The 22,518-nt window shown below is 38.2% G+C and overlaps 1 protein-coding gene across 4 annotated transcripts; it reads right to left on the bottom strand.

The window, feature by feature from the left end:
• Positions 1-1,245: 1,245 nt before the first annotated feature.
• ARPP19 (cAMP regulated phosphoprotein 19) lies at positions 1,246-20,608 on the bottom strand. 4 transcript variants are annotated; one of them, XM_044764876.2, is made up of 4 exons: positions 20,514-20,608; positions 20,236-20,290; positions 10,349-10,471; positions 1,246-5,397 (listed from the first exon to the last, which is right to left on the bottom strand). In XM_044764876.2, exons 2-4 carry the CDS (start codon positions 20,278-20,280, stop codon positions 5,227-5,229), a joined length of 339 nt encoding a protein of 112 aa, XP_044620811.1. In that variant the 5' UTR covers positions 20,281-20,290; positions 20,514-20,608; the 3' UTR covers positions 1,246-5,226. The 4 variants fall into 4 exon arrangements, with proteins under 4 accessions (XP_044620811.1, XP_070357545.1, XP_014706022.1 ...); XM_070501444.1 differs by lacking the exon at positions 20,236-20,290 and having other exon boundaries at positions 20,514-20,596; XM_014850536.3 differs by lacking the exons at positions 20,236-20,290; positions 20,514-20,608 and adding an exon at positions 13,126-13,226.
• Between the last annotated feature and the right edge of the window lie 1,910 nt (positions 20,609-22,518).

Below are 22,518 nucleotides of genomic sequence, written 5' to 3'. Positions count from 1 at the left end.
GAGCTGAGATCAGAACGAAAAAAGCCAGCCGAGCTATGAACCAGGGAAGCATTTAATGGAAAAGAAATGTGTTGAACAGGGGCAGGAATGAGCTCGGAACACTTTAAGAGGTTACACATGTTAAGAACGGAAGTGAGGTGGGGCGCAGCACGAACCAGGGAGCAGAAGTGGAAAAGTGATGTGTTAGGAACTATAGCAGTTGTCCCGGTAAGAAATATTAGAGGCTTGTGGAATGGTGCCAGCAGTGGAGAGAAATCAGCAAATTCAGCATATTTTGGTATCTGTTAGTCACAGCCTCTGAGAAATCAACGATGACTTCAAGATTGGTTTGAGTACCTGAGTGGGCAAATGCACGGTGGTATCGTATCATTTACTGAGTTGACGGCTGGAAGAAAGAACACGGTTAGGGAGGAAAATCAAGAGTTGCTTCACATGCCATGTTCTCCAACCAAACATCCTTAGTTAGGTCTACATTTTTACGACTCCCTGCCTATTGGAAAATAACATTCCCTCTACCTAAAATGCTTTTCTTCCTCCCTTTCCCCTCACCCATGCCTACAGCAGCCTGTCTCTCAAAGCCACCTCTAAAACTTCCCTGATCTAGCACTCTTCCCATTTATCCTCTAAGTTGAGTAACTCATTCCTCTAGACTTCCTGGAACTTTATTTCTACCTCTCTTATGAAATGTAATACTTCCCACCTTGCATTAAACCTTATATATATAAAAGGTTTATATATTTCTCAGAATGTGGGCTCCTGTCTCATCCATATTCATATTTCTTTTTTTTTGAGGGAGATTAGCCCTGAGCTAACATCCGTGGCCATCTTCCTCTACTTTATATGTGGGACGCCCACCACAACACGGCTTGCCAAGTGGTGCCATGTCTGCACCCAGGATCCCAACCGGCGAACCCTGGGCCGCTGAAGCAGAACGTGCGCACTTAACCGCTGTGCCACCGCGCGGGCCCATCATATTTCTGAGAGTACTGTACTCGAGTGTTTTATACCTGAGATGGAGAAGACTCACAATCTGCAAACAGTTAATGTTACCTTACTAACAAAACCTTCACAAATATAAGTTAGACTGGAAGGATCTCATTAACACATTATTTAAATTAAAACAAAATTTAAAACTAATAGTCAAATTCTTTCTGCATGTAATAGGTGAAATCTAAAGGGATCAACTTCAGAAAATATACTGAAAAACAATATAATACTTAAATGAGACAAAAATTGCAAATTAAATCAATAGAAATTAAGTAGATCAATTTATTTTTTGTATATTTCACAAATATAATTTTGGAAGGGCTATTTAACAAATTTCAGCATTAACTGCCAACTTTATAGTCATGTTCAACAAAAAAGGCATTTACTCTTGGCCCTTTTAATACAGGCAAAGTGTCCTATTGCATCACAAATGACAGAGATGCAGTAACAGATTTGAGGGCATATTAAAGGAATTAGATGTTTTCTTTCAAATGCTGTTTAGTTATGAGTAACACAATACAAACATACATTAACAGTTATCACGACCACCAGTGATTTGCAGAATAAAACCCACAGGTCTACTTACTTAAAAGGCTGAAACTACAAATGAGTTTTGAAATCAGTGTTTTTATCCTTAGATTAACAATCTCAAAATGAGATTTCCTTGAGCCCAGTTTTACAAGGTGTGGTGAGTCAGGAAGCAATATGGAGACCGGCAGTGCGTGCTGAGTTGCAGAGTTAGGACAGTGGCTCAAATCAGTCATATCCAGATTAGGATAGTGTTTTAGAAAATTAAAAACGTGTTCTTAATTGTGGCATACTAGGAAGGATGTTAAGGATTGATAATTCATCAGCCCTAAAAACCATTTAATGAATGCCATCAGGGAGCTTAAGAAATAAGCAGGGATGGGGGGTAAAGTAAGATGAGGTGAAAAAAGATGACAACTGGAAGAAATGTATTTGAAAGTTGAGGAATGTAAAAAGGCCACCAGCGAAGCTGCTTTAGTTGCCACTCAGGTGTGCTCTTCGTATAGACTACCTGCCTCTGGATCACCAAACAAGTTTAGAGCACAATTTAAGTAGAGATTACATTTTGGCTTTGATAAAATTTCACTAATTGGGATCAAGAAAGAATATATGTCTAATTTAGTAAAAAGTATAAATAAAAATTCAGAGGTATAATTTCATTACATCAAGTAAAAAGAGCAACTAATTCCAACTGTTGAAGTAATAACAAGTAGAGACCTTACCAGGCCTGCCTTGATGAACAGTTAAGACTTATTTTTAGGTCAACAAAACAAGAGTATTGAATAACTTGTAAATAGACTGCAAACGTGCTCCTTCTAGCTCATCAAAAACAATCCAACAATCCTTATTATCCCAACATGCCAAGAACTTTCCTTGTTTTAGTCAGATGTAGCCTTTAAAAATGAAATGTTTCTTAAAACTGTACTATCACAGTAGGAGCTATGGAACATGAAACATCAGATAATTTATTTTGGACTTCAGCCAATTTTCATGAAATATGTTTTATCTCGAACTTCAGTTTACCCCGACATTAACTGATAATAAACGGGACACTGATTAAAATTAGCCATTTCTCAAACCACAACTCTGAAATCATAGAAATGGATGATTAAGCTCATCTGGTTAAACTCTTCATTCAAGCACTGGTAAAACACGGCCTGCAAATACGTCTTAAATAAACTGAGCTTTGAGACAGAACAGAAAAGTTTAAACCTCTCTATCCCGAGCACCAAAAATGGAGGCTAAGCGATTATACCTACAAATCCTTAGTGACAGGTCTTTCCTAATGGAAAATCCTGAGATTTTAAGCACTGTGAACTTACAGAAGGCAGGTTGGTGTAATGAGGAAATTTACTTTTAATAAAAAGACAATCAATATTTTATTTTGGGCACTTATTCAGTATTTCACAGATCCTCAACAAGTTTTGAGGTAGGTTAAATATTAGCATTGTATTTTACAAACTAAAACTCAGAGGTTACAGCACTTGTCGCAAACCACAATAGGAGTCCTATTATGGTTTAAGTCCAAGAATAACATGGTCTCTGATCTTTCAGATTTATCTTGTCTGATGTGTGAATTTAATGGTGATAGCTTGCAAATATTCATTAAAAAAAGACTAGATATTACAGAAATTCTACTTTGGGGTATTTTGTAATTCTTAAATCAATCCTACAATGATTATACAATATTGTGGAATAACCTACTTGTTCCCATTACAAATATATTTATATACGTAAATGATCCTTAAAATTACAAATTAGCACATTACTGATTCTGTTGCTTTTTCGCCTTTTGGGGTGGGTGGAGCAGGAAAACAATCAGCAAGCTTTCCTCAGAGTGCTAGGCAGCCTTTAAGTGCAGGTGCCATATTCAAGGCACCGTCTATGATGATTTGGGGTCACAGGAAAGCAGGTATACAAATGGAGCCAAGATCCAGAAAAGATGCCTGGATCCACACGAGGGGAGGCCCTGCGCGAGTCAAAGATGAAGAGGAAAATACTATCATCTCAGGCTACTGATCCTCATTATCATGCTACAGCCTTACAACAACTTATGGGAATAGCTCCTAAAAGAGCAGCAAATTTGTCCCCATAAAGTCTGTTACAGTTCTTACTAACTAGATAAACCACAAGTAAAATGAAATTGATATTTTATTAAAGTGACATCTATAGAAGCAAAATATCTAAATATTTTAATATGACTATGTTCCACCTATTATGTAAATTAATTGTCACAGGCAAATTCACTTAGCTCATTATAATTCAAATTATTTACCAGAATTCAGCTCATCCTGACATAGGTTCCTGGGCCAGTCTTCTCAAGTATTTGTTTCATTATAAAGTTCCTTTTATTTAAACAACTGTCAAATATTAGTAATAATACAGGATTAAGAGTAGTTAACAGCTGAGAAATTATAAGGAAAACATCGTTATAAAACACAGCATTCAGCAGAGCAAATTTCAAGAGTAAGGATACAGACACCTATGCTTCTGAATAGACTGAACAGCACAGCCCAACAGGATTTGAGTGAAAGAAGCAAGAAAAAAAGGAGGGAGGGGCCACCGGAGGCAGAATATCGAAGCCTTTTATTCTAGTGTCCCCAAAATTTGACTCAAGTAAAAAGTTTCTACATTAAAAAAGTTTATATAAATTACATGGATTGCAATTTTCATAAAAGTCAAAACGAAATGTTCTGCATAGGACAAAAGATATGCCTAAGCAACATATCATATTTGCACAAGGCCACTGAATGTCATGGGTATTAGTAACAAATGAAAAAGCTTGTCTATGGCAGACTGAACAAAGATTTCTGTTTGGTATTCTATAAGCCCAAGATGGTAAACTACTCTTACTATACAAAAGCTCTAATGACACACAGAGTTTTGTGGAGGAGCTCTTGTGCTTCTGGTTGGCACAGCATCTACTTTTTAACATGTGAAATTAATACAGACGTTTATGAGAGGTTGTGCAAAACTACTGTATTTACAAAAATGGCACAAAAGTGAATTTAACAGTCGATGCACATGCACACTTCATTCACATCTTCAACAACAAAAGGTATTCTAACATTATAGAACTGAATAAGAATACTAGCTTCAATGGCAGCTGTTAAGCACTAGGGTCACAGAAGATACACCAGAATGGGCAAATATTGCCCAAGTAAAATTCTATTGTTAAAGCTGAAACAGGTTTAAGGCCATTCAAGTTCAAGCACAGAAACACAAATCATTTGGAGCCCCAACTATTTGTGTTCAAAATGTGACCTTTCTTCCAACTTGTGGTCTTAAACTTCTGTTTTACAAAATCCAAAAGGAAAATACAGAAGAAATCAATACAAGAGAGGTTATATTAAATAAGAATAACATACAAAGCTGTAATTAAGATGAACTAAGGAAAGCCAAAACATTAGAAGTGTAAAATTTGCTTGTTACTTGTTAGAACCAGTCCTACACTAGGAGTTAGGTAATATACACAATTATTTTCAAGTAGATTACTTAATGTTGCTCTAACATGTTTTCATCAGTGCACTGTTCAACTAATCAAAACTTCTACACGTGTATATTCCCTTACAACAGCAGCACACACTACCGCTACCTGCAAAGCTGTCACTCTCAAATGACTCAGTGAATGAAAGGAAATAAAAAGCGGAGAAGTGACATATGAAGGAGAAACAATGGGAATTACAAGATTCATGCAGTTCGGCTCTTTCATCAGCCAGCCAGCTTGCTAGCAACAAGGGATGGTTTCCGTTGAGGAAGGTCCTGTGGAGTGGGAATGTGGTCGCCAGTGACCTCTGTCTTATCCGGAGCTGCAGTGGGAAGTTGCTTGTTCTTCATTTTTGCTTTAGCCATGTTGTAATCCCCAGAATCGAAATATTTTTGCTGGAAATTAAAAAAAAAAAAAAAAAGAAATCAGACTAGAGTTTGACATCAACTTCCTCATCAATCTATCTGGGAATGAACAGTCCTGGACTTAAAAAGTAAAATGCAAACCTTTTACTAATGAAAAAATCAGGCTGAAATTCTTGCTGAAATGATTTTGAAAAACACATAATTCACCAACTTGCATTTAGAATGTGCCACCCACTTTCAATCAAGCTTTCATTTATTAAAACTATTATTTATAGTTGCTGCTACTCTGTCATCTAGGACAAACATTTCTGCAAGGATTTAAATCATTTATTTGAATGAGAGCAGTTCACTAGAATCAAAATTAAGGTTACGATATAAATGCTAGGGTAATGAGAGAAATAAACTCATTACAAATTATCACTTAAAATGCACATCCCTATCCTACACCTCCATCATTTTCCACTTAACACACTGAATAAGTACAACCATTGCTTTTTTTTTTTTTTGAAGGGATGGACAAGGTAACAACCATACCCTTTATCATTAAAATAGAAATTGTGATGAGAGCTAAAGATCAACCTTAATATTGCCAATCTACATGAGTAATCTGTTCCAGAGTAAAAACAAATGAATTTGCCTGGGTTCTGACTTCCACCTATCACGTTTAGCCAACCTTCACTGAAAGTGCCTGCTATACCTGAGGCACTGTGTGAATCCTGGAGAGAGACACAAAGATGAAGAGTCAGGTAAATCAACCATTATACTGTTTTAAGTAGAGGAAGTGTCATGGGAGCTCAAAAGAGGGGAACCTCTGTCTAGGGTAGGCAAGAGGGAATAATCCAGAAATGAGATGAGGCCCTGGACAAAGGGTGAAGGGGAGAAAACTATAAATATTCTCTTTGAGACTTCAGGGATACCTCACATGGTAAATGAAGTCGCTGGAAACTCAGAGATTTGTACAAAATTGTTGAGTGGCCTGGGAAAAGGTCTCATCAGCTGCCTCCCACCAGGAACTATTCTTTGATAAGTCAGATCTGGCCTAAGGCCAAAGGGTCTAACATTACAAATAGCTTTTCCAGCGTCACTGTTCATGTAACACATTGAACAGTAACAAGGAAACTTGGACCAGGCCCTTCTAAGGCTTGCTGCAGCTTCATTTCTGCATGTTTTAAAATGAGTATAGTGAAAACGAAATCTCAGAACTTCTGATGCACCGCATTATATTAGAGAGCTACTTCTGAAGTTTAATAGCCTCTAGAGAACAAAGCAGGCTGCCAAATACTTTACTGGGTCAAACGCACAAACAGAAATTTAACACACTACAAATTTTAGGTGGATTTTTCCCAATGTAATAAAGTCAGTTTCCAATGATACCTATTTTATAGTAAGCAAAAGTTCATCATAAGGGGATCTCACTTAATTGTAGATTAGGCTACTCTGCTTGGGGAAAAGGAATTAAATTTATTTAGTGTGGCTAGAAACAAAACTAAAATCAATGCTTAATAATTTTAACTGTTCCAAGGATGGGGTGAACATTACTGCCTGTCACATTGGGACAGATACAGTCTAAGAAGGCAGTATTAGCTGTCTTAAAGAATTTTTAAATTTTGAGTTTTTAAGTGAAAATCTTTAAAAATTAACAAAACAGTCTGCATTATCTGGATGGCATTCTTCTAAAAGCCTCCTCCCACCCAAATCTAGGGGCCACACTTACATCAGTGTTTATAATTACACTGACACTAAGTGATCACCTAAAGTGACAATATTTAACTTTTAAAGCCATGCTTCTTAAAACTGGACCCCCAGTTTTCTCGGGACTTCACAAACTTGACAAATATAAAAAAACATGGGCCAGACTGCTTCTTGATATCTTTCCCAGTTTTGACAGTCCATACGTCACTGTGTACATGTTATATTGTTAAAAGCCTAAAAGAGGTATCATAATAACATTACCAACTACAGTAAAAGAGAAATGGACCTGACATAAATAATATCTAACCAACCCTCTCAAATGAAGAAGAAACTATTTAAAGATACTACGGTAACTTGCCAGCCTGCTATTATGACAGAGGAAAACTAAAACCCAGGACCCTGTAACCTAGACATCTTAAAAAAAAACAAAACTCTTTTAACATAGTAAGAAATGATACAATTGAATATAAGATTTCATTTCCCTAATATAAAAGTGCTTATTCATTGATAATTTTGGTAAAAACAGAATCATTCAAAAGCTCCCTTCTCAAATTCTATATAATTGTTTCTTGATTCAAGCGGCATTTTCTCATTGGCAACTCCAAGATACTTAAAATGTAAAAAATGGTTGAAGCAAGAGGAAATTAGAGACAACAGCCCAAATGTTGGAAGAAAGCCTGTTAGCATAAATTACGCTACTGATGAGCAAAGGAGAAAACCTTTGTAAACACTAAAAGTTAAATCCCAAATCCCAACAATAATAGTCAAAGACAACAATATAATTTATTTCATAACTAAAACCACACCTGATGGGACATTCTGAAAATGAGAGTCAGTACAAATACATTCTACATACCTAGATTTGTAATGAACATGCTTCTCATTTTGCTTTTCCAATTTATCCCCTATATTATGGTCTTCATATGCTTTTAGATGATCACACAATATTCTATTTTGTTGACTTATCACAATTTATTTAACTATTTCTCTGCTACTGAATAGTGGTGCTGCTTCTAATTATAGTTAAACTACAAAGAATATCTTCAAACTTGAGACTTCTTCCTTATATTGAATTATACTTAGATGAATTCACAAGAGATTATTCATTCAAAGAATATGAACATTTTTATAAATCTTGATCCATATCCCTTTCCAAAATGAGAGTAGTAATTTTAAATGCTACACATAGCAAAGAGCATATTAGCAATATTGAACTTCAACCTCACCAGTGGGTATTATTTTAAATATTTTAATTTAGGTGAGTGTATATAATATGGTATGATTGTTCTAATTTACATTTCACTGATGTCTATCAAGATATTTTTCTCTGTGTTTAATAACCATATTTCCTCCGTCAAAATCCTTTATCTAGGGGGCTGGCCCCATGGCCAAGTGCTTAACTTCACACACTCCACTTTAGTGGCCCAGGGTTTCGCCAGTTCAGATCCTGGGCATGGACCTAGCACCACTCATCAGGCCATGCTGAGGCAGCGTCCCACATAGCAGAACTAGAAGGACCCACAACTAGAATACACAACTACATACTGGGGGACTTTGGGAAGAAAGTAAAAAGAACACTGGCAACAGATGTTAGTTCGGGTGCCAATTAAAAAAAAAAAAATCCTTTCTCTGGGGCAGCTTAATGTTTTTCCTGTATACTTTAAAGAGCCTTACAAATTTTTTTTTTTACTATCAGTTTTGTATTAGTTTTCCCAGTTAATTACTTCTCACAGGACAGAGGTTTTACATTTTTATATATTGGTATAATTCTTCCTTGTCATCCTATTATTTCAAAGCTGTGACTGTTATTCTTTCATGTAAAATAAAAAAATATTCTATTATTTTGCCACTTTAAAAAATAATTTGTTAAAATATTCTTTTGGTAGAAAGACAAATAGTGTATGATCTCTCTTATATGTGGAATCTAAAAACATCAAACTCATAGAAACAGAGGAGAGGAGTGCTTGCTAGGGGCTGAGGGGTAGGGAAAATGGGGAGATGTTGGTGAAACGGTACAGACTTCCAATTATAAGATGACTAAGTTCCAGGGATCTAACACATAGCATGGTGACTATAGTTAACAATATTGAATTGTATACTTGAAAAGTGCTATGAGTAGGGCTTTAATATAACAACAGAACGGTAATTATGTAAAAGATGCGTTAACTAACCTTATTGTGGCAATATGTACATGTATCAAATCACCACATTGTACACCCTAAATTTATGCAATGTCGTATCTCACTAACACTGGAAAAAATGTTGTTTTGAAATTTGGTTTATTTGAGGAAATAATCCATACATAACCACAGCTAATATACACACGTAAACACACACACACACACACACACACACAGACATGTTTTTGTAAGCAAGCAGCAGATACCAGTATATGTAAGGTATTTATTTAAGGACAAACATGACTTGGCATCTGATTCAATAAATAATTCTCTTCCGTAAGTAGTATTTTATCCTTCCCTGCTCCTTCTACGGTTAATAACTCAAATGTGCTTAAACCGAAGATAGAGCCTTTTAATTTTTTATAAACAAAGGAAGGGGTTAGAACAGAAAATCTAAGGAACAACCATGTAGCATTATCTCAATTCAAAACTCATTATTGAGAAATAATGGTTTCTACCTCACAAAGTATGGTAATAAGATTCTGAAAAAATGTTTTCAATAAACTACTAAAATTACAATATATAAATTGTATTAGAGTAACTCTCTAACTGTGAAATGTATTATGTAAAGGAGATAGTAAGCTATGCTTTTATAAGTGATTATTTCATCCAAATAAAAAGTATTTTAAGCTTTTGGATATTGTGTGGAAATCACCTTTAAAACAGGTAAAAGTTAAAAAATATGGACAGAAGGATGAATACCAACTTCTGGATAGTGGTTGCTTTTGGAGAAGAGAGAAAGGGTATATACACATACACTTAAGGTAGGTTTCAACTATATCTACATTTTCTTTCTTACAAAGATAAAACTGAAGTCAATGTGGCAAAGTATTAACACATTAAATCTGGGTGGTGAGGACATGGGTTCTGTTATATTATTATCTGCACCTTTCTAAACGCTTAAAATCGTTTATAGTTAAAAGTGATAGAGCTGTAGATTCTCATCCTACCTATTTACAGAATGAACAGTATAAAACATTGGAAAAAACATTTCACACATATATACAGGGTAAGGGACAGAGCTAGACACGCAGATACCCATTTCACAATCACTACTGGCACAGTGAGTTCACAGGCTTAAATGCTGAAGATTACACCTGAGAACTTACCCCTTTCTGCAGTCGTTTCCTTAAGAAATCTGAACCTCCAGGCTTTTGTCCCAGATGAGGATACCTTGCTTTTAATTTTGCTTCTTCAGCTTTCTCTGGACTAGTCACCTTATCTTCCATTTCCTGAAATAATTTTTAAATAAATTACTTCTCTATTACAATTCAGTAATTTAAAATAATTCACCTTTTTGATACCTGGATTCTGACTTTAGTTGTCAAATGCCCAATAACGCAGCATCTGATTAAGAAATCTAGCACAGAAGCTTTTAAAACATCTCTATCTTGTTTTTCAAATGATCCATGTGATAGTTCTATTATAGCTGTGATGCATGTGTAACACCCCACACACTGGATAAAAATATCAAGACAGCTCAGCTCTGAAGTCTTGCTTGCCATTACTTTCCAGTTATGTATAACACATTTATAGTCAGTCACCTTCTATGGAACTATCAGTTCTTTGCCTATATTTAGAGAACTGTCTTAATACTGTTAAAATACAAAAGATTTGAGTTCCTGTTTAGCCAAAATCACGGGCGACTGGAAGCTCCTGAGATTCTTTAATGGAAATTAACAGCAGCTTACTTTCCCACACATTTTCCCTTAATAACTCAATAAAGAAGACCTTGATATTTGTAAAGGAGAGAAACATTTTCATCAATCTTCACATCTGTGTATATTATTGCCTAATTTCCCCCCCATATTTAATGACACTGTTCATGCCAAAGATTCCATTCTTTAATGTAGCAAAAATCTATTTTATTTATTTATTTTTTTGGGTGAGGAAGATTGGCCCTGAGTTAACATCTGTGCCAATCTTCCTCTATTTTGTATGTGGGATGCTGCTACAGCATGGCTTCATGAATGTGGGTAGGTCTGCGCCCAGGACCCGAACCCCCTATCCCTGGGCCACTGAAGCAGAGCATGTGTACTTAACCACTACACCACCTGGTCGGCCCCAAAAAATGTATTTTCTGACCAAGGACTGTCAGTATATTAAGGCTATTCACTTTTAATACTAGTCTTGATATACAGACTACTTTCTTCCCAAGTTACACATTTTTAGAGAAGCAGTGTTTACCACTTTATGGCAAGTACTGCAGAAGAAAGAATAAGGAAAACAGAGCTGCCCCGACAGAGAAGACTGGGCAACGGCAAGATGCACTTTCTGGCTAATGGACACATTTCTGCATACAGCTCAGCAAAATCACATCCTCCGCAGATCTCGATTCTTCCAGGTTATTAATGAATAGTCAAAAAGCAAGACTGTTAAATCCATAAATGCCAAGCCCACCATTCTCGTACAGCAAGTAATCATTTATCAATTTAGGAACTGGAGAAACAACCTCACATTAAGTTTTGTATATATTTTCCTCAAATTATATTCATACATGTTTTATAATCAGCTTTATTCACCTTACATATTGTCAATATCTCCTTCATCTTGAATAGCTTCCTCATGTGTAATTACATCTTCTCATTTTCATCTTGGAGGATTTTGAGAATAAAAGCTGCTGCTGTCAAATATACTTCTCCTAAGGGGCTTCTTTTATGTGTATGCTCCCTTCTGCTTCAAATGTTTTACTTTCCTCCTTTATGCTGCAGTTTCACGCATCTATTTTGACTTTCAGTCTTTTTACAGTGGTCACATCATTCATTCATTGATGTACACAAAATTCAACTATGTGTGCTCAGCCAGAGATAGAGACTCTAAACAGCAGCAGGGATTCTGCCAGTCATTCCACTCAAGAAGGGTACGCCCCAGGGAGAGCTCAAGGGTAAGGTGTGTGATGCAAACCTGCTGTTCCCATGATGGTCTCAATCCCTGGGTATCTTTGAGAATGTAAGCATATCAACATACTGTTTATCATTCCAGTGTTTAAATATTCAGCGCCCACAACACAAGTCTACTACCTCAGCTGGCAATCAGCCCAGCCATCTGTTCAAACACTAAACAAAAAAGTGACTAATTGACCTACTGAGAACTGATGGGGCAGTCTCCAATTCGTTGGATTTTTTCAAGGATGAACTTAGTTATATGTAATTTTTGCCTTACTAACTTTAGAACCTAACCCCATATAAAATATGACTACATTGTACTGATCACAAAAGCTGGAGAAAGAATATAAATTTGAGGTTACCAGTTTAGTGTAAGAAGGGGGGCTGGGTCACGGCAGTTTCTTCTCTGGGGCTCAGCCTTCCCAGGAGGCATCTACTGTAGCTCCAGGGCAATCACAGCACTGCAACTCAGAAGTGGAACTGGGAGGAGGGATCTACTCTTGGTTCCCCTGCACAGTTGTTTTTTAAATTGGTTGACATTACATTTGAAAGTGGGTTGAAAAGGAATCCAACCTGATTACAGCCTTTCAGTTTCAGCACTTTCAAATTAGAGTGTTAACTGAGTCCCCATTTCCACTAAAACCATCTAGCTTTCTTGGGCCAGGAAATGAGGGCTCTCCACTTCTTCCCGTGTTTGATTTGAATCATCAGTTCTCTGTATCTAAGAGAGATTCCTGAAAATTTCTGGTATAGTAGTAACAACTTTCCGTAATTTGCAGTGTTTCTTCAGGTTTCCCCCATTTTACATATGAGGGGGGAAAATTGTACACAATATACCATCTTAGCTGGCATCCTCTTATTTTCTTAATACGGAATACATTTATATATTTATATATAATATTAAGCATGCTCAATTAAGCTAAAATAGTTTACTACAGAAAACTTTTGGGCAAAATAGCAACCACAGGTGAAAATATCATTTAGGTTTAGAATGGATTTACCTGTGTCCTAGAAAAACAAATCAATTCTTGAACTCTCTTGCTGAATACACGGCACAATGGCAAGTACTTGCCAGTTGCAAATTTGTAGCTGGATTCAGAATTTCAGCTGCATATGACACCAAAAGGGGGAAAAATATGACCAAAGCTATATTTTTTAAATATAGTTAAATATCATCAAGATGTCAATAATACTTCTCATGGATCACACAAACATTCTTAAGCTTCTGCACATGTAGACAGTTCAAGGACCTTACTGATAAGTTCAAATGCTTGGCTGTTTACCAACATTCTGACGCAGCCACAGATTTGCCTGTGGAGTGAAGTATAAATAACACATCAGGTGGCAGACTCTGTCCATTGGCATTCAGCCCACACTTACCCTTCTCTAAACACTCCCCTGAATCACTACAGTTAGAAGCCTGAAACACACTTCCCAGACTCAATTCCATTAGGTTCTGCCAATGGCACCTACAGCACATCGAAAGGCACGGGAAAAAGAACCCATTCTGTTCCTGGTGATGCCACCAACAATGTGCAGACAGCTGCAGGCCCTGTGAGCTGCTGTAGAGGGGCACAGAGCAGCTACAGGAGAGTCGGGGTAGAGGACAATGGGCTCGGAACAGTGCTCACTCTGGCAGGGTCAACAGCTGTCTGCAATCCCTCACCTCTGAAAACATCATCTTCCCTCTTTTGCTCCTCTATCCTTTCTAATAATTTGTAATCTAATTCTCTAAATCACATCCTTTTCTGTTTGAAATACCCAAAGTGGTTTCTATTTTCCAGACAAGACACTGAATGATAAAATCAGGAAAATAAGCAATTTATCCCTATAGCCATGTTAAGAAATATAAAAGGGGACACAGAATTTGGTGTGATTGCATGTTTCTGGACATCCTTCAGAGGAATTCCTAAACATTTATTTCAGCTAGAATGAAAATAAATCCCAAAAAATGTTTGAGATATAGAATAATAAACAAAGCAATTAGTATACATGCATGTATTCTGACAAACAAGTCACTTTTCTAATTTTTCCCCCAGCTTTATTGAGATGTAAGTGACATATCACTTTTCTAATTTTAATGTCTTAAATGTGAGGTTAAAAATGGACAGAACAAAAATACTATATAAAAGTATAGTATTTTTAGAGTTTAAGTGTTCTATGGTTCTGTATCATTTAGAAAAGAGTTTATGATAATTTTACATTTTCTTCAGTTATGGATGCATCACAAAATTTCATGGGGAATCAATAAAATAACAGAAATAAAGTACACAACTTCTAAACTAATACTGGAGGTAAAATGGAAGAAGAAAAGAAAATTCGAAAAAAAAAAAGAGGGAGGATGGCAAGAAAGGAAAAAAAAAAAATTAAGACCAAAAAGAAGCAAAATGTAAGATGGTAGAAACAAATCTCACTATGTCAATAACCACAACAAACATAAATGGACTGATAAACTGTCCATCCAAATCTAGCGGCTGGATTTAAAATAAAATCTAGCTACTTCCTGAGTACAAAAAAAAATCTAAGTATAAGTACATAGTTGAAAGTAACGATATGGAAAAACAAAACCAACACAGCAGGCAAATGCTCACAGAAACAAAGCTAGTGCACCTATACCAGTCTCAGATAACACAGACTTTGAGGCCAAAGCATTATTAGGGATGCAGAGGATCTAAATAGTCACGCCTCTAATAAAAAAGCCTCAAAATATATAAAGCAAAAACTAACAATTACAGGGAGCAACTGACAAGTCTATTCAAAATAGATTTTGACACACCTTCCTCAATTATTGATGAAAAAGACAAAGTAGTCAAGATATTTGATTTTAATTCTGCACCTAACAATTAGGAAATGCATATTCTTCTAAAGCACAAATAGAAAAATTGACTAAATACTAGGCCATAAAGCAAGTCTTAACCATTTTCATCCAGACCACCATCTATAAATGCAATGCATTAGGTTAAAGGTCAAAAAAAGTTTATATATCCCTGTCATTTGGAAATTAAAATACATTACTAAATAATTCATGATTATTTAAGTAATCATGGGAATAAAAAAAATACTTGGAACTCACTGATAACGAAAATTCTACATATACCAAGCTTGTGGGATACAAGTGTCCCTTAAGGGCTTATATTAGAGATGAAAACTAAAACTCAATGAGCTATGCATCTAACTTAAGAAGTCAGACAAAGAACGGAACCCAAAGAGAATAGAAAAAAATAAAAAGCAGAAATTAATGAACAGAAAACAAAGAAACAATGGAGAGGATCAACAAAGGCGGGAAATGACAACCAAGAAGAAAGTATTTTTAAAAATTTAAATCTGGTTTTGAAATTTTATTCTCCAAGAAGCCTTTGTATTATACAGCAATTTTACTACTTTTTAGAAATAGATGCTGGAATGTGAGTGGATTCATTTAGCTGAGTGGTTCCTATGCTGGTAATAACTTGAGGGAGGGGACAGAAGAAGCATCATTAGAATTCTGGAACTTGGGGCTGGCCCCGTGGCCGAGTGGTTAAGTTCTAGCGCTCTGCTTCGGTGACCCAGGGTTTCCCCAGTTCAAATCCTGGGCGCGGACACAGCACTGCTCATTAAGCCACGCTGAGGGAGCATCCCACATGCCACAACTGGAAGGACCCACAACTAAAAATACACAACTATGTACCAGGGGGCTTTGGGAGAAAAGAAAATCCTGAAAAAAAAAAAAAGAATTCTGGAACTTCTAACTACAGTCTACAAACTGGGTAGGCAGAAACCCAGGCTATCTTAACAGAGATATATGCTTATGATGTACAAGAAAACCTTGAATACTGTATTGTAAATGACAGTTATCCTCTTGACAGGTTCACATGCCCCAAAATTATCTTCGTTGTATACTCTATTCCTAGCACAGGGTCTAACATTTGCTAATGTTAGGTACTTGCATTTTTGTGAACTATTCTATTGAAATACATTAGATATTCTTTCTGTAAGTAAGTGGGGTACAAGGTAAGAAATACATACATATCAAAAATACATTTAAATAATTAAGGATTATTTTGTAGTCTGTCATACACTGATAATAAGTCTGAATGATTGATACCACTTTTAAGCCGTCAGCAGAGAAGTTACACAGCAACATCAGCAATAAAAGTCTGACCACTCTAAGCAAATTCTCCTCTATCTGCTCAGCAATATGTTCATTGATGCATTGATGAGTAAGTGGAAAAGATTAATGAAAGCCAACAAATCCTTTGGGATATTGCCAGGAAGGTACCAATTCTATCAAGCTCCAGGGAAAAATACTGTAGCCTTAGTAAGTCCTTGTTGCTTGCCCAGTGCGTGGCATTGAAAGGGTGTTCAATAAGTCTAGTGAAGGAACAAATACTCCAACTGTTTCAATAAAGGTAAGAAACTTTGACACCTGGTAGTTTCACCATCAGCTTACCTTTGAAATATTTCATGTTATAGTACTTACTGTTGTACAGCAAACTGTTAAGATAGCAAGGAGAAACATTTTGAAACTTTTCTGAGGGTTTACCTCTAGATTGCTCCGAACTAAACTAGCACATTGTGCGCTGAATTGAAAACTCTCTTTAGCCTTTTAGTTACCAAAGGTAGTGTCAAAACAGCCCGAGAAAACGCCAATATTAACCCGAATTTTTTAAAATCTGGGAAAAATGGGAAAGCAATTTACATGCATTCTTTACTAATGATATATGGAAGTAATATTTCTCTTCCTTTTCTACCACTCACAAAAGCACTAAGCATATCTTTTAAACTGACAGAAATATTTTAGTTGAGAGCTCTGCTGGAGTTAGTCTCCTCCAAGACATCTTACTAACTCAATTTGATGACTCTTCTAATAAAATCTCTAGAAAACCTGCTATTGGGATCTTTTAAAAAAAAAATTTAACAGCCATCTATATACAAAAATATAAACATACACATGCCTGTATTGTCATTCAGCTTTCCTACCACTACCATGGTCTACTCCTCTCTGTAAGTGCAGTACTAGCTGTGCCGTTTGTATTGGAATAGTTCTTTGGCAATGGTTTTAACCAAAAAGTTCCAAGAAAAATTCATTCAACCAACATTCTCTGAACAACGCCAGGCAGGATGCTAGGTGCTATGAGAGAAAAGATGAATAAAAGAGGTCCCTGAGCTTAAGATACTCACAACGAAAATAGAATTATCTGTTTTATGTGTCCACAGGCCTCTTCTCACCCCCAGGACCAAAGTGCGTGCTTGTCTTAGTTTAGTGTTATTCAAACTGGAATTCACAGATGATAGATCCGTGAGGCCTCTGTCAAAAATTTTTCAACGTTTTGTTTTCACTTAAGTGATAATCTAACAGAAAAATATAAGCATATTCTAGGGTATCTGAATTGCCATATCTAATTAGTGCTATGTGATTTCTGTGTCTGAGCTCTCATTTATGACAGAGACTCAGCAGTACTACTCCAAATGTCCAGGATAATGAGAAAACAGAGCTGAATTTAAAATGTAAACGACCTATCTACAACTCTAGAGTTAAATGACCACATAGCTTACTTTTAAAAAGGAAAACTGAGTCATCAAACGGCCTGGGGGGGCTAACTTGCCATACTCAAAAAGCTCCTGCACTTTAACAACTGCTATCATATTCTCAATACGTTGGAAATTTAGTTTCAGCAAAATAACATGCCACACTGAATTAATAATTTAGACTGGTTTTATTTGTTATTTAATTTGTTTTAGTTTTAAGAGCGGTATAAAAGAGATAGGAATATTCACTTATTTTTATGTTTGCACTTGTTTAATTAATATTCCAATAAAAAACAGTAGTCTAGGGGCTGGCCCAGGGCTCATGGGTTCATACCCCCAGTGTGGACCTACATCACTCATCAAGCCATGCTGTGGTGGTGTCCCACGTACAAAATAAACGATGACTGGCACAAACGTTAGCTCAGCAACAATCTTCCTCAACCAAAAAGAAGACTGGCAACAGATGTTAGCTCAGGGCCAATCTTCTTCACCAAAAAAAACCCCCCAAAAATCAAAAACCAATCTATATAATAAATATTAAAAAAAAAAAAAAGTGGTCTAAACAGCTTTCTTCTCTTAACAAGGGTGCACATGCTACTCGGGTAGAGAAATAGTAACTTAGCTCTTAACTTCATTCAGGGCTCATCTCTTTAGCTTAATTTTTCAGAGGCAACAGACTAACGTACCACAAAACCGTAAAAGTATTTTAGCTGAATACTTTGGCTTTAATTGAAAGGTCAATTGGGTATACAGACAATAACTCAACTTTTTAGGTCATCTAACTATTATTCCAAATAGAAGAAACAGGTGATTTGGCCCATAGGTACACAATAGTGACTCTGCACATTTTCCTCATGTTTAGGGATGGTATCCATGCTACAGGCACTTAACATCTACAGCCAATCCTTAATTCAAGAAGGGACATTATATTACTAACACACTTTGGTATTAATGACAGCAGCCCTAAAACCAAAGGACCTGAATTAAACTTTTAATAGACAAAATGTTCCAGATATCCTTAACATTAGGAGATTGTTAATTAGGCTGTTCCAAGTAAAACCATTTACACTGTAGAAATCAACAGTTTACACTTTGGCAACATACTAACAAATCTCATAAAAGAAAATTACATAGCACACTATATTGTAGATCAGAAGTCAAACCTAAGATTGATCTCAGTGTTGAAAAGACAGCATAGGCATGAGTTTGTTGTTTTTCTGGGTTCCTCAGTTTCAAGCAATAATGAACACCACGATAAATAGTTGACAACAAATAAATGATATTTAATATTATGGTAAAGACTATAATTCTTAAACTATATATATTTTTTGCCCCAAAAGTTCACTTTTTTGCAGAGTGTGAAAAATATCCAACATAGTTTTCATTGGAATATTCCCGAATAATGCGGTAACATGGCCTATTATTCATGTTATTGCTTTTTTTCCCAGTCACTTTACAAGTAATACTATAATAGAACCATCCAACTCAGGAAAAGTTAACAAGGTTAAGAACATATGGAAAGGGTTTAGAACACTAATCAAACTTCCAACCTCACAAGCACCATGGGTGCAACATTAAGCAGAAGCCCTTACAAAATCCAAGCATTAGACCAAATCCTGTTTATAATGATCCCGTCTTGACTTTTTAAGAGAAAGCGTTGGTAACTCTCCATAAACAATTTAGGAAACAAGATATCATGGACCTGTGTACTTTGCAGGCCAGCCACAAGTACCCAGGAGGGTAGGGTAGTTATGGTGGAAAGGACAAGCACTAGCCTAGATAAAACCTAAGGCCTTTATATTCGTAATTTGAATCACACTGATTCATGGGCATATTCCCTACATCAGAAAGACATTACAAGTCAGTTTACAAAATATTTCTATGTTTCCACGAAAAACCTGATCAACTAAGTTGGTAAAAATGTTTCAATTCCGACCTTTCGATTTTTAATCAAGTACCATATGCGAATCCCAGCCGCTCCCTTTTCTGAGCACACACTGCACTAAATGTTGTCAATCACCCACGTCCTTGAAGCCTCAAAGGCACCACACGAAGCAAGTACTGTTATTCTTGTTTCACAGAGGAGGAGACTGGAGCCTAGAGAGCTCATAAGTGACCAGGGTTACATGGCTAAGAAGGACTGGAAGTGAAATTGCAACCTAGGTCCCGCCTCACTGGCCCAACCCGAGACACCGCCCCTGGAGTACAGCACGCAGACAATACAAGCAGCTGGAGAGTTCGTTCGTACAGGGAGAAATCAAACTTCCTAACAGAGAGGAGCCCACAGGAAACCTTAGGGTCCACGCATAAGGACTGAGTCCTCGGCTTTTACGTATGTTTAAGTGGTTCAGGGAAGACGCGACACCACGGAGCGTTCGATAATGCAAGTTTCAGGAAGGACGTGGACACCGTTCAGCCCGCCACCACGCTGGCGCCAAGCCCCAGGGCTCGTGCGGGAGGCCGCGGCGCACCGGCACCAGCAGCGCTCCGCCCCGGGCGCGCCCTCCGCACGCGGCCCCAGCAGGCCGCCCGCCAGGCCCGGCCCGCGGCGCGACGGCGCTCAGCCTCCCGGCTCCCCGGGCCCGGGGCCCGCGCCCACTCACCTTCTGCTCCTCCGCGGAGGCTGCCTCGGGGACTTCCGCGGACATACTGCTCCCTCTGCAGACGAGACGCCGGGGAAAGATGCGATTACCGGGGGCCGAGGCCGCCCGGCCGCCTCAGGCCCGCCCGCCCCCGCCCTCCGAGCGCCCGCCCGGGCCGCCTCCGCCCGCGAAAACGGCCCCCGCCTTGTGACGACACGGAGTCTCCCGACGCTCGGCGGGCGGCCACAGCGACCCGCCGCCGCCGCCGGCCGCCCCTCCCGCGCCGCGCCCCTGCCTACCTTCCCCCGCTTCTCCGGCTCCGCGACGCCGAAGCACTTCCTTTTTTCCTTCAAAGGTCGCGGCTCGCGCCTCACCTCACATCCGTCTGCCGAGTGCTTCCTGGGAATTGTAGTTTCTAAATGGAGCCGCCCTCTCCCCGCCCTCTTCTGGTCCCTTCTGTTCCAGGAGCTTTATTTCCCCTTCCCCCTAGTCGCCTGGGCCCGCTCCTCGATCTGCAGCCACACAGGCTTCCTTTTGGGCGCTCCAAAGCTCTGTGCTGCTCCCCTCCACAGGTCTCTTCCCCCCTCTGCTTCGCCTGCTTAACCCTGATCATCTTTCACAACCCCAATCCTCTGTTACTGTCTCAGCAAAGCTTTTCCTGAGCCCCTACCCTAGGTTAAATCCACCTCTTAAATGCTGTCACGTCTCTGCGCAGCTCCCCAACCACGCACACTGTATCATTAGAAGTAAGTGTTGCACTTACTTTATTAATATCACCTTTCCTGCTCAGATAAGCCACCTCAGGGCAGGGACCTTGTCCTTATTTGCTTATATTTCACTCCCAGAGCCTGGCGTTTCCTAGATATTCAATAAATATCTGACAAAGGAATTCAACTTCCATTCGTCTACTCCCAGGGATCCACTCCCACAGCTTTACTGAAACTGCTGGCACCAAACTCCTCTGATGACTTTTTTTTTTGAAGAAGATTAGCTCTGAGCTAACATCTGCAGCCAATCCTCCTCTTTTTTGCTGAGGAAGACTGGCCCTGAGCTAACATCATGCCCATCTTCCTCTACTTTATATGTGGGATGCCTACCACAGCATGGCTTGACAAGTAGTGCATACGTCCACACCCGTGATCCGAACCGGGAACCCTGGGCAGAACGTGGGAACTTAACTGCTGCTCCACAGCAGGGGCCCCCAATGACTTTCTTAATTGCCAAGTCTGAGGCTTGACATTTAATCCTCATTCTACTTGAAATTCGAAGAGCTACGGGCAATTCATGGTGGTTCCAATGAAGTGTCTCTCAGAAACTTGGAAATAAGATTGCCCTCTAAGAGTTAAACTAGTAAAAAGCAACAGGCAATAAATGTAATTCTGTGGGAATTTGGAAACCATCAAAACACAACCAAGGTGTCTGGGTAGAATTTCAGACAGGAAGAACTGTATTGCGGTTGCAACTTGAAAAACAGTTATACTACACTCTTTTTCGAGAAAGGAAGGGGTCTAGGGGTTTGCTGGCAAGAAAGTATTTAAAATACAAGGTTTCAAGAGGCCAACTCTGACGAGGATCTCTCTTGAGAGTGCCTTAACCTGGGCCTGCTGAGAAACTTCGTAAGATCAACTAAGTGTTTGTTCTCATTCCATACTCACTAAGTAACCTACTGAAAGTTTGCCTTCCCTTTATGCAGAACTATAGGGAGAAAGGAGAATGCACTAGTTAGACTAACTGGAGTATCTAATAGTTGTATTTTTATTAATAAATTGGCATTCTGGTATCTATCCTATATCAATGTATTTGTGAGCTTGGGTTAAAATCTAATAGACACACGTATAGAAAATCAGTATATGTGAGCTTGGATCAAGAGAATCTGCTCCTGGAAGACAGTGACACTTGAATGAGGCCAGGTTTGGATTTCTGGGAGGCAGACTTTGGTCAACGGAGAATTCACAAAGGCAAATGTCTCATTGTGGGGACCTGTCTGGGCAACCATCCTTCCCCAAGTAACACCCTCTGCATCATCAACTACGTACCTTAATGTTTAAAACTGCACACTGGCCACCAACACCCTGTTTCTCAAAATTTTCTTCTCTTCATCTCTAGTATACTACTCTCTCAGTCTCTCCTACTCCTCTGGCCATTCCTTAAGAATGGGAGGATTCTAACAATTCTGTCCTTCGATCCCCTCCTCTTGTAGTTTTGCACTCTCCGAGAGAGCACTTCCACCCTCATAGCTTCAAATGTCATCTATATTCTAGATCAGCGCTGACCAACAGACCTTTGTGATGATGGAAATATTCT

This window comes from Equus asinus, chromosome 2 (genome assembly GCF_041296235.1).
Source record: "Equus asinus isolate D_3611 breed Donkey chromosome 2, EquAss-T2T_v2, whole genome shotgun sequence".
NCBI classification, from domain to species: Eukaryota; Metazoa; Chordata; class Mammalia; order Perissodactyla; family Equidae; genus Equus; species Equus asinus.
The sequence above is the reverse complement of the archived record's forward strand: the minus strand, read 5'-3'. Positions and strand labels throughout refer to the sequence as shown.

What these genes read in the sequence shown, in the direction of transcription:
- ARPP19 (XM_044764876.2), bottom strand. Translation starts at nt 20,280, where the DNA reads ATGTCCGCGGAAGTCCCCGAGGCAGCCTCCGCGGAGGAGCAGAAG. An exon ending in CCTCCGCGGAGGAGCAGAAG is followed by an intron (nt 10,472 to 20,235) that starts GTGAGTGGGCGC and finishes AAATTATTTCAG; the next exon opens with GAAATGGAAGATAAGGTGAC. An exon ending in GGAAACGACTGCAGAAAGGG is followed by an intron (nt 5,398 to 10,348) that starts GTAAGTTCTCAG and finishes TTTAATTTCCAG; the next exon opens with CAAAAATATTTCGATTCTGG.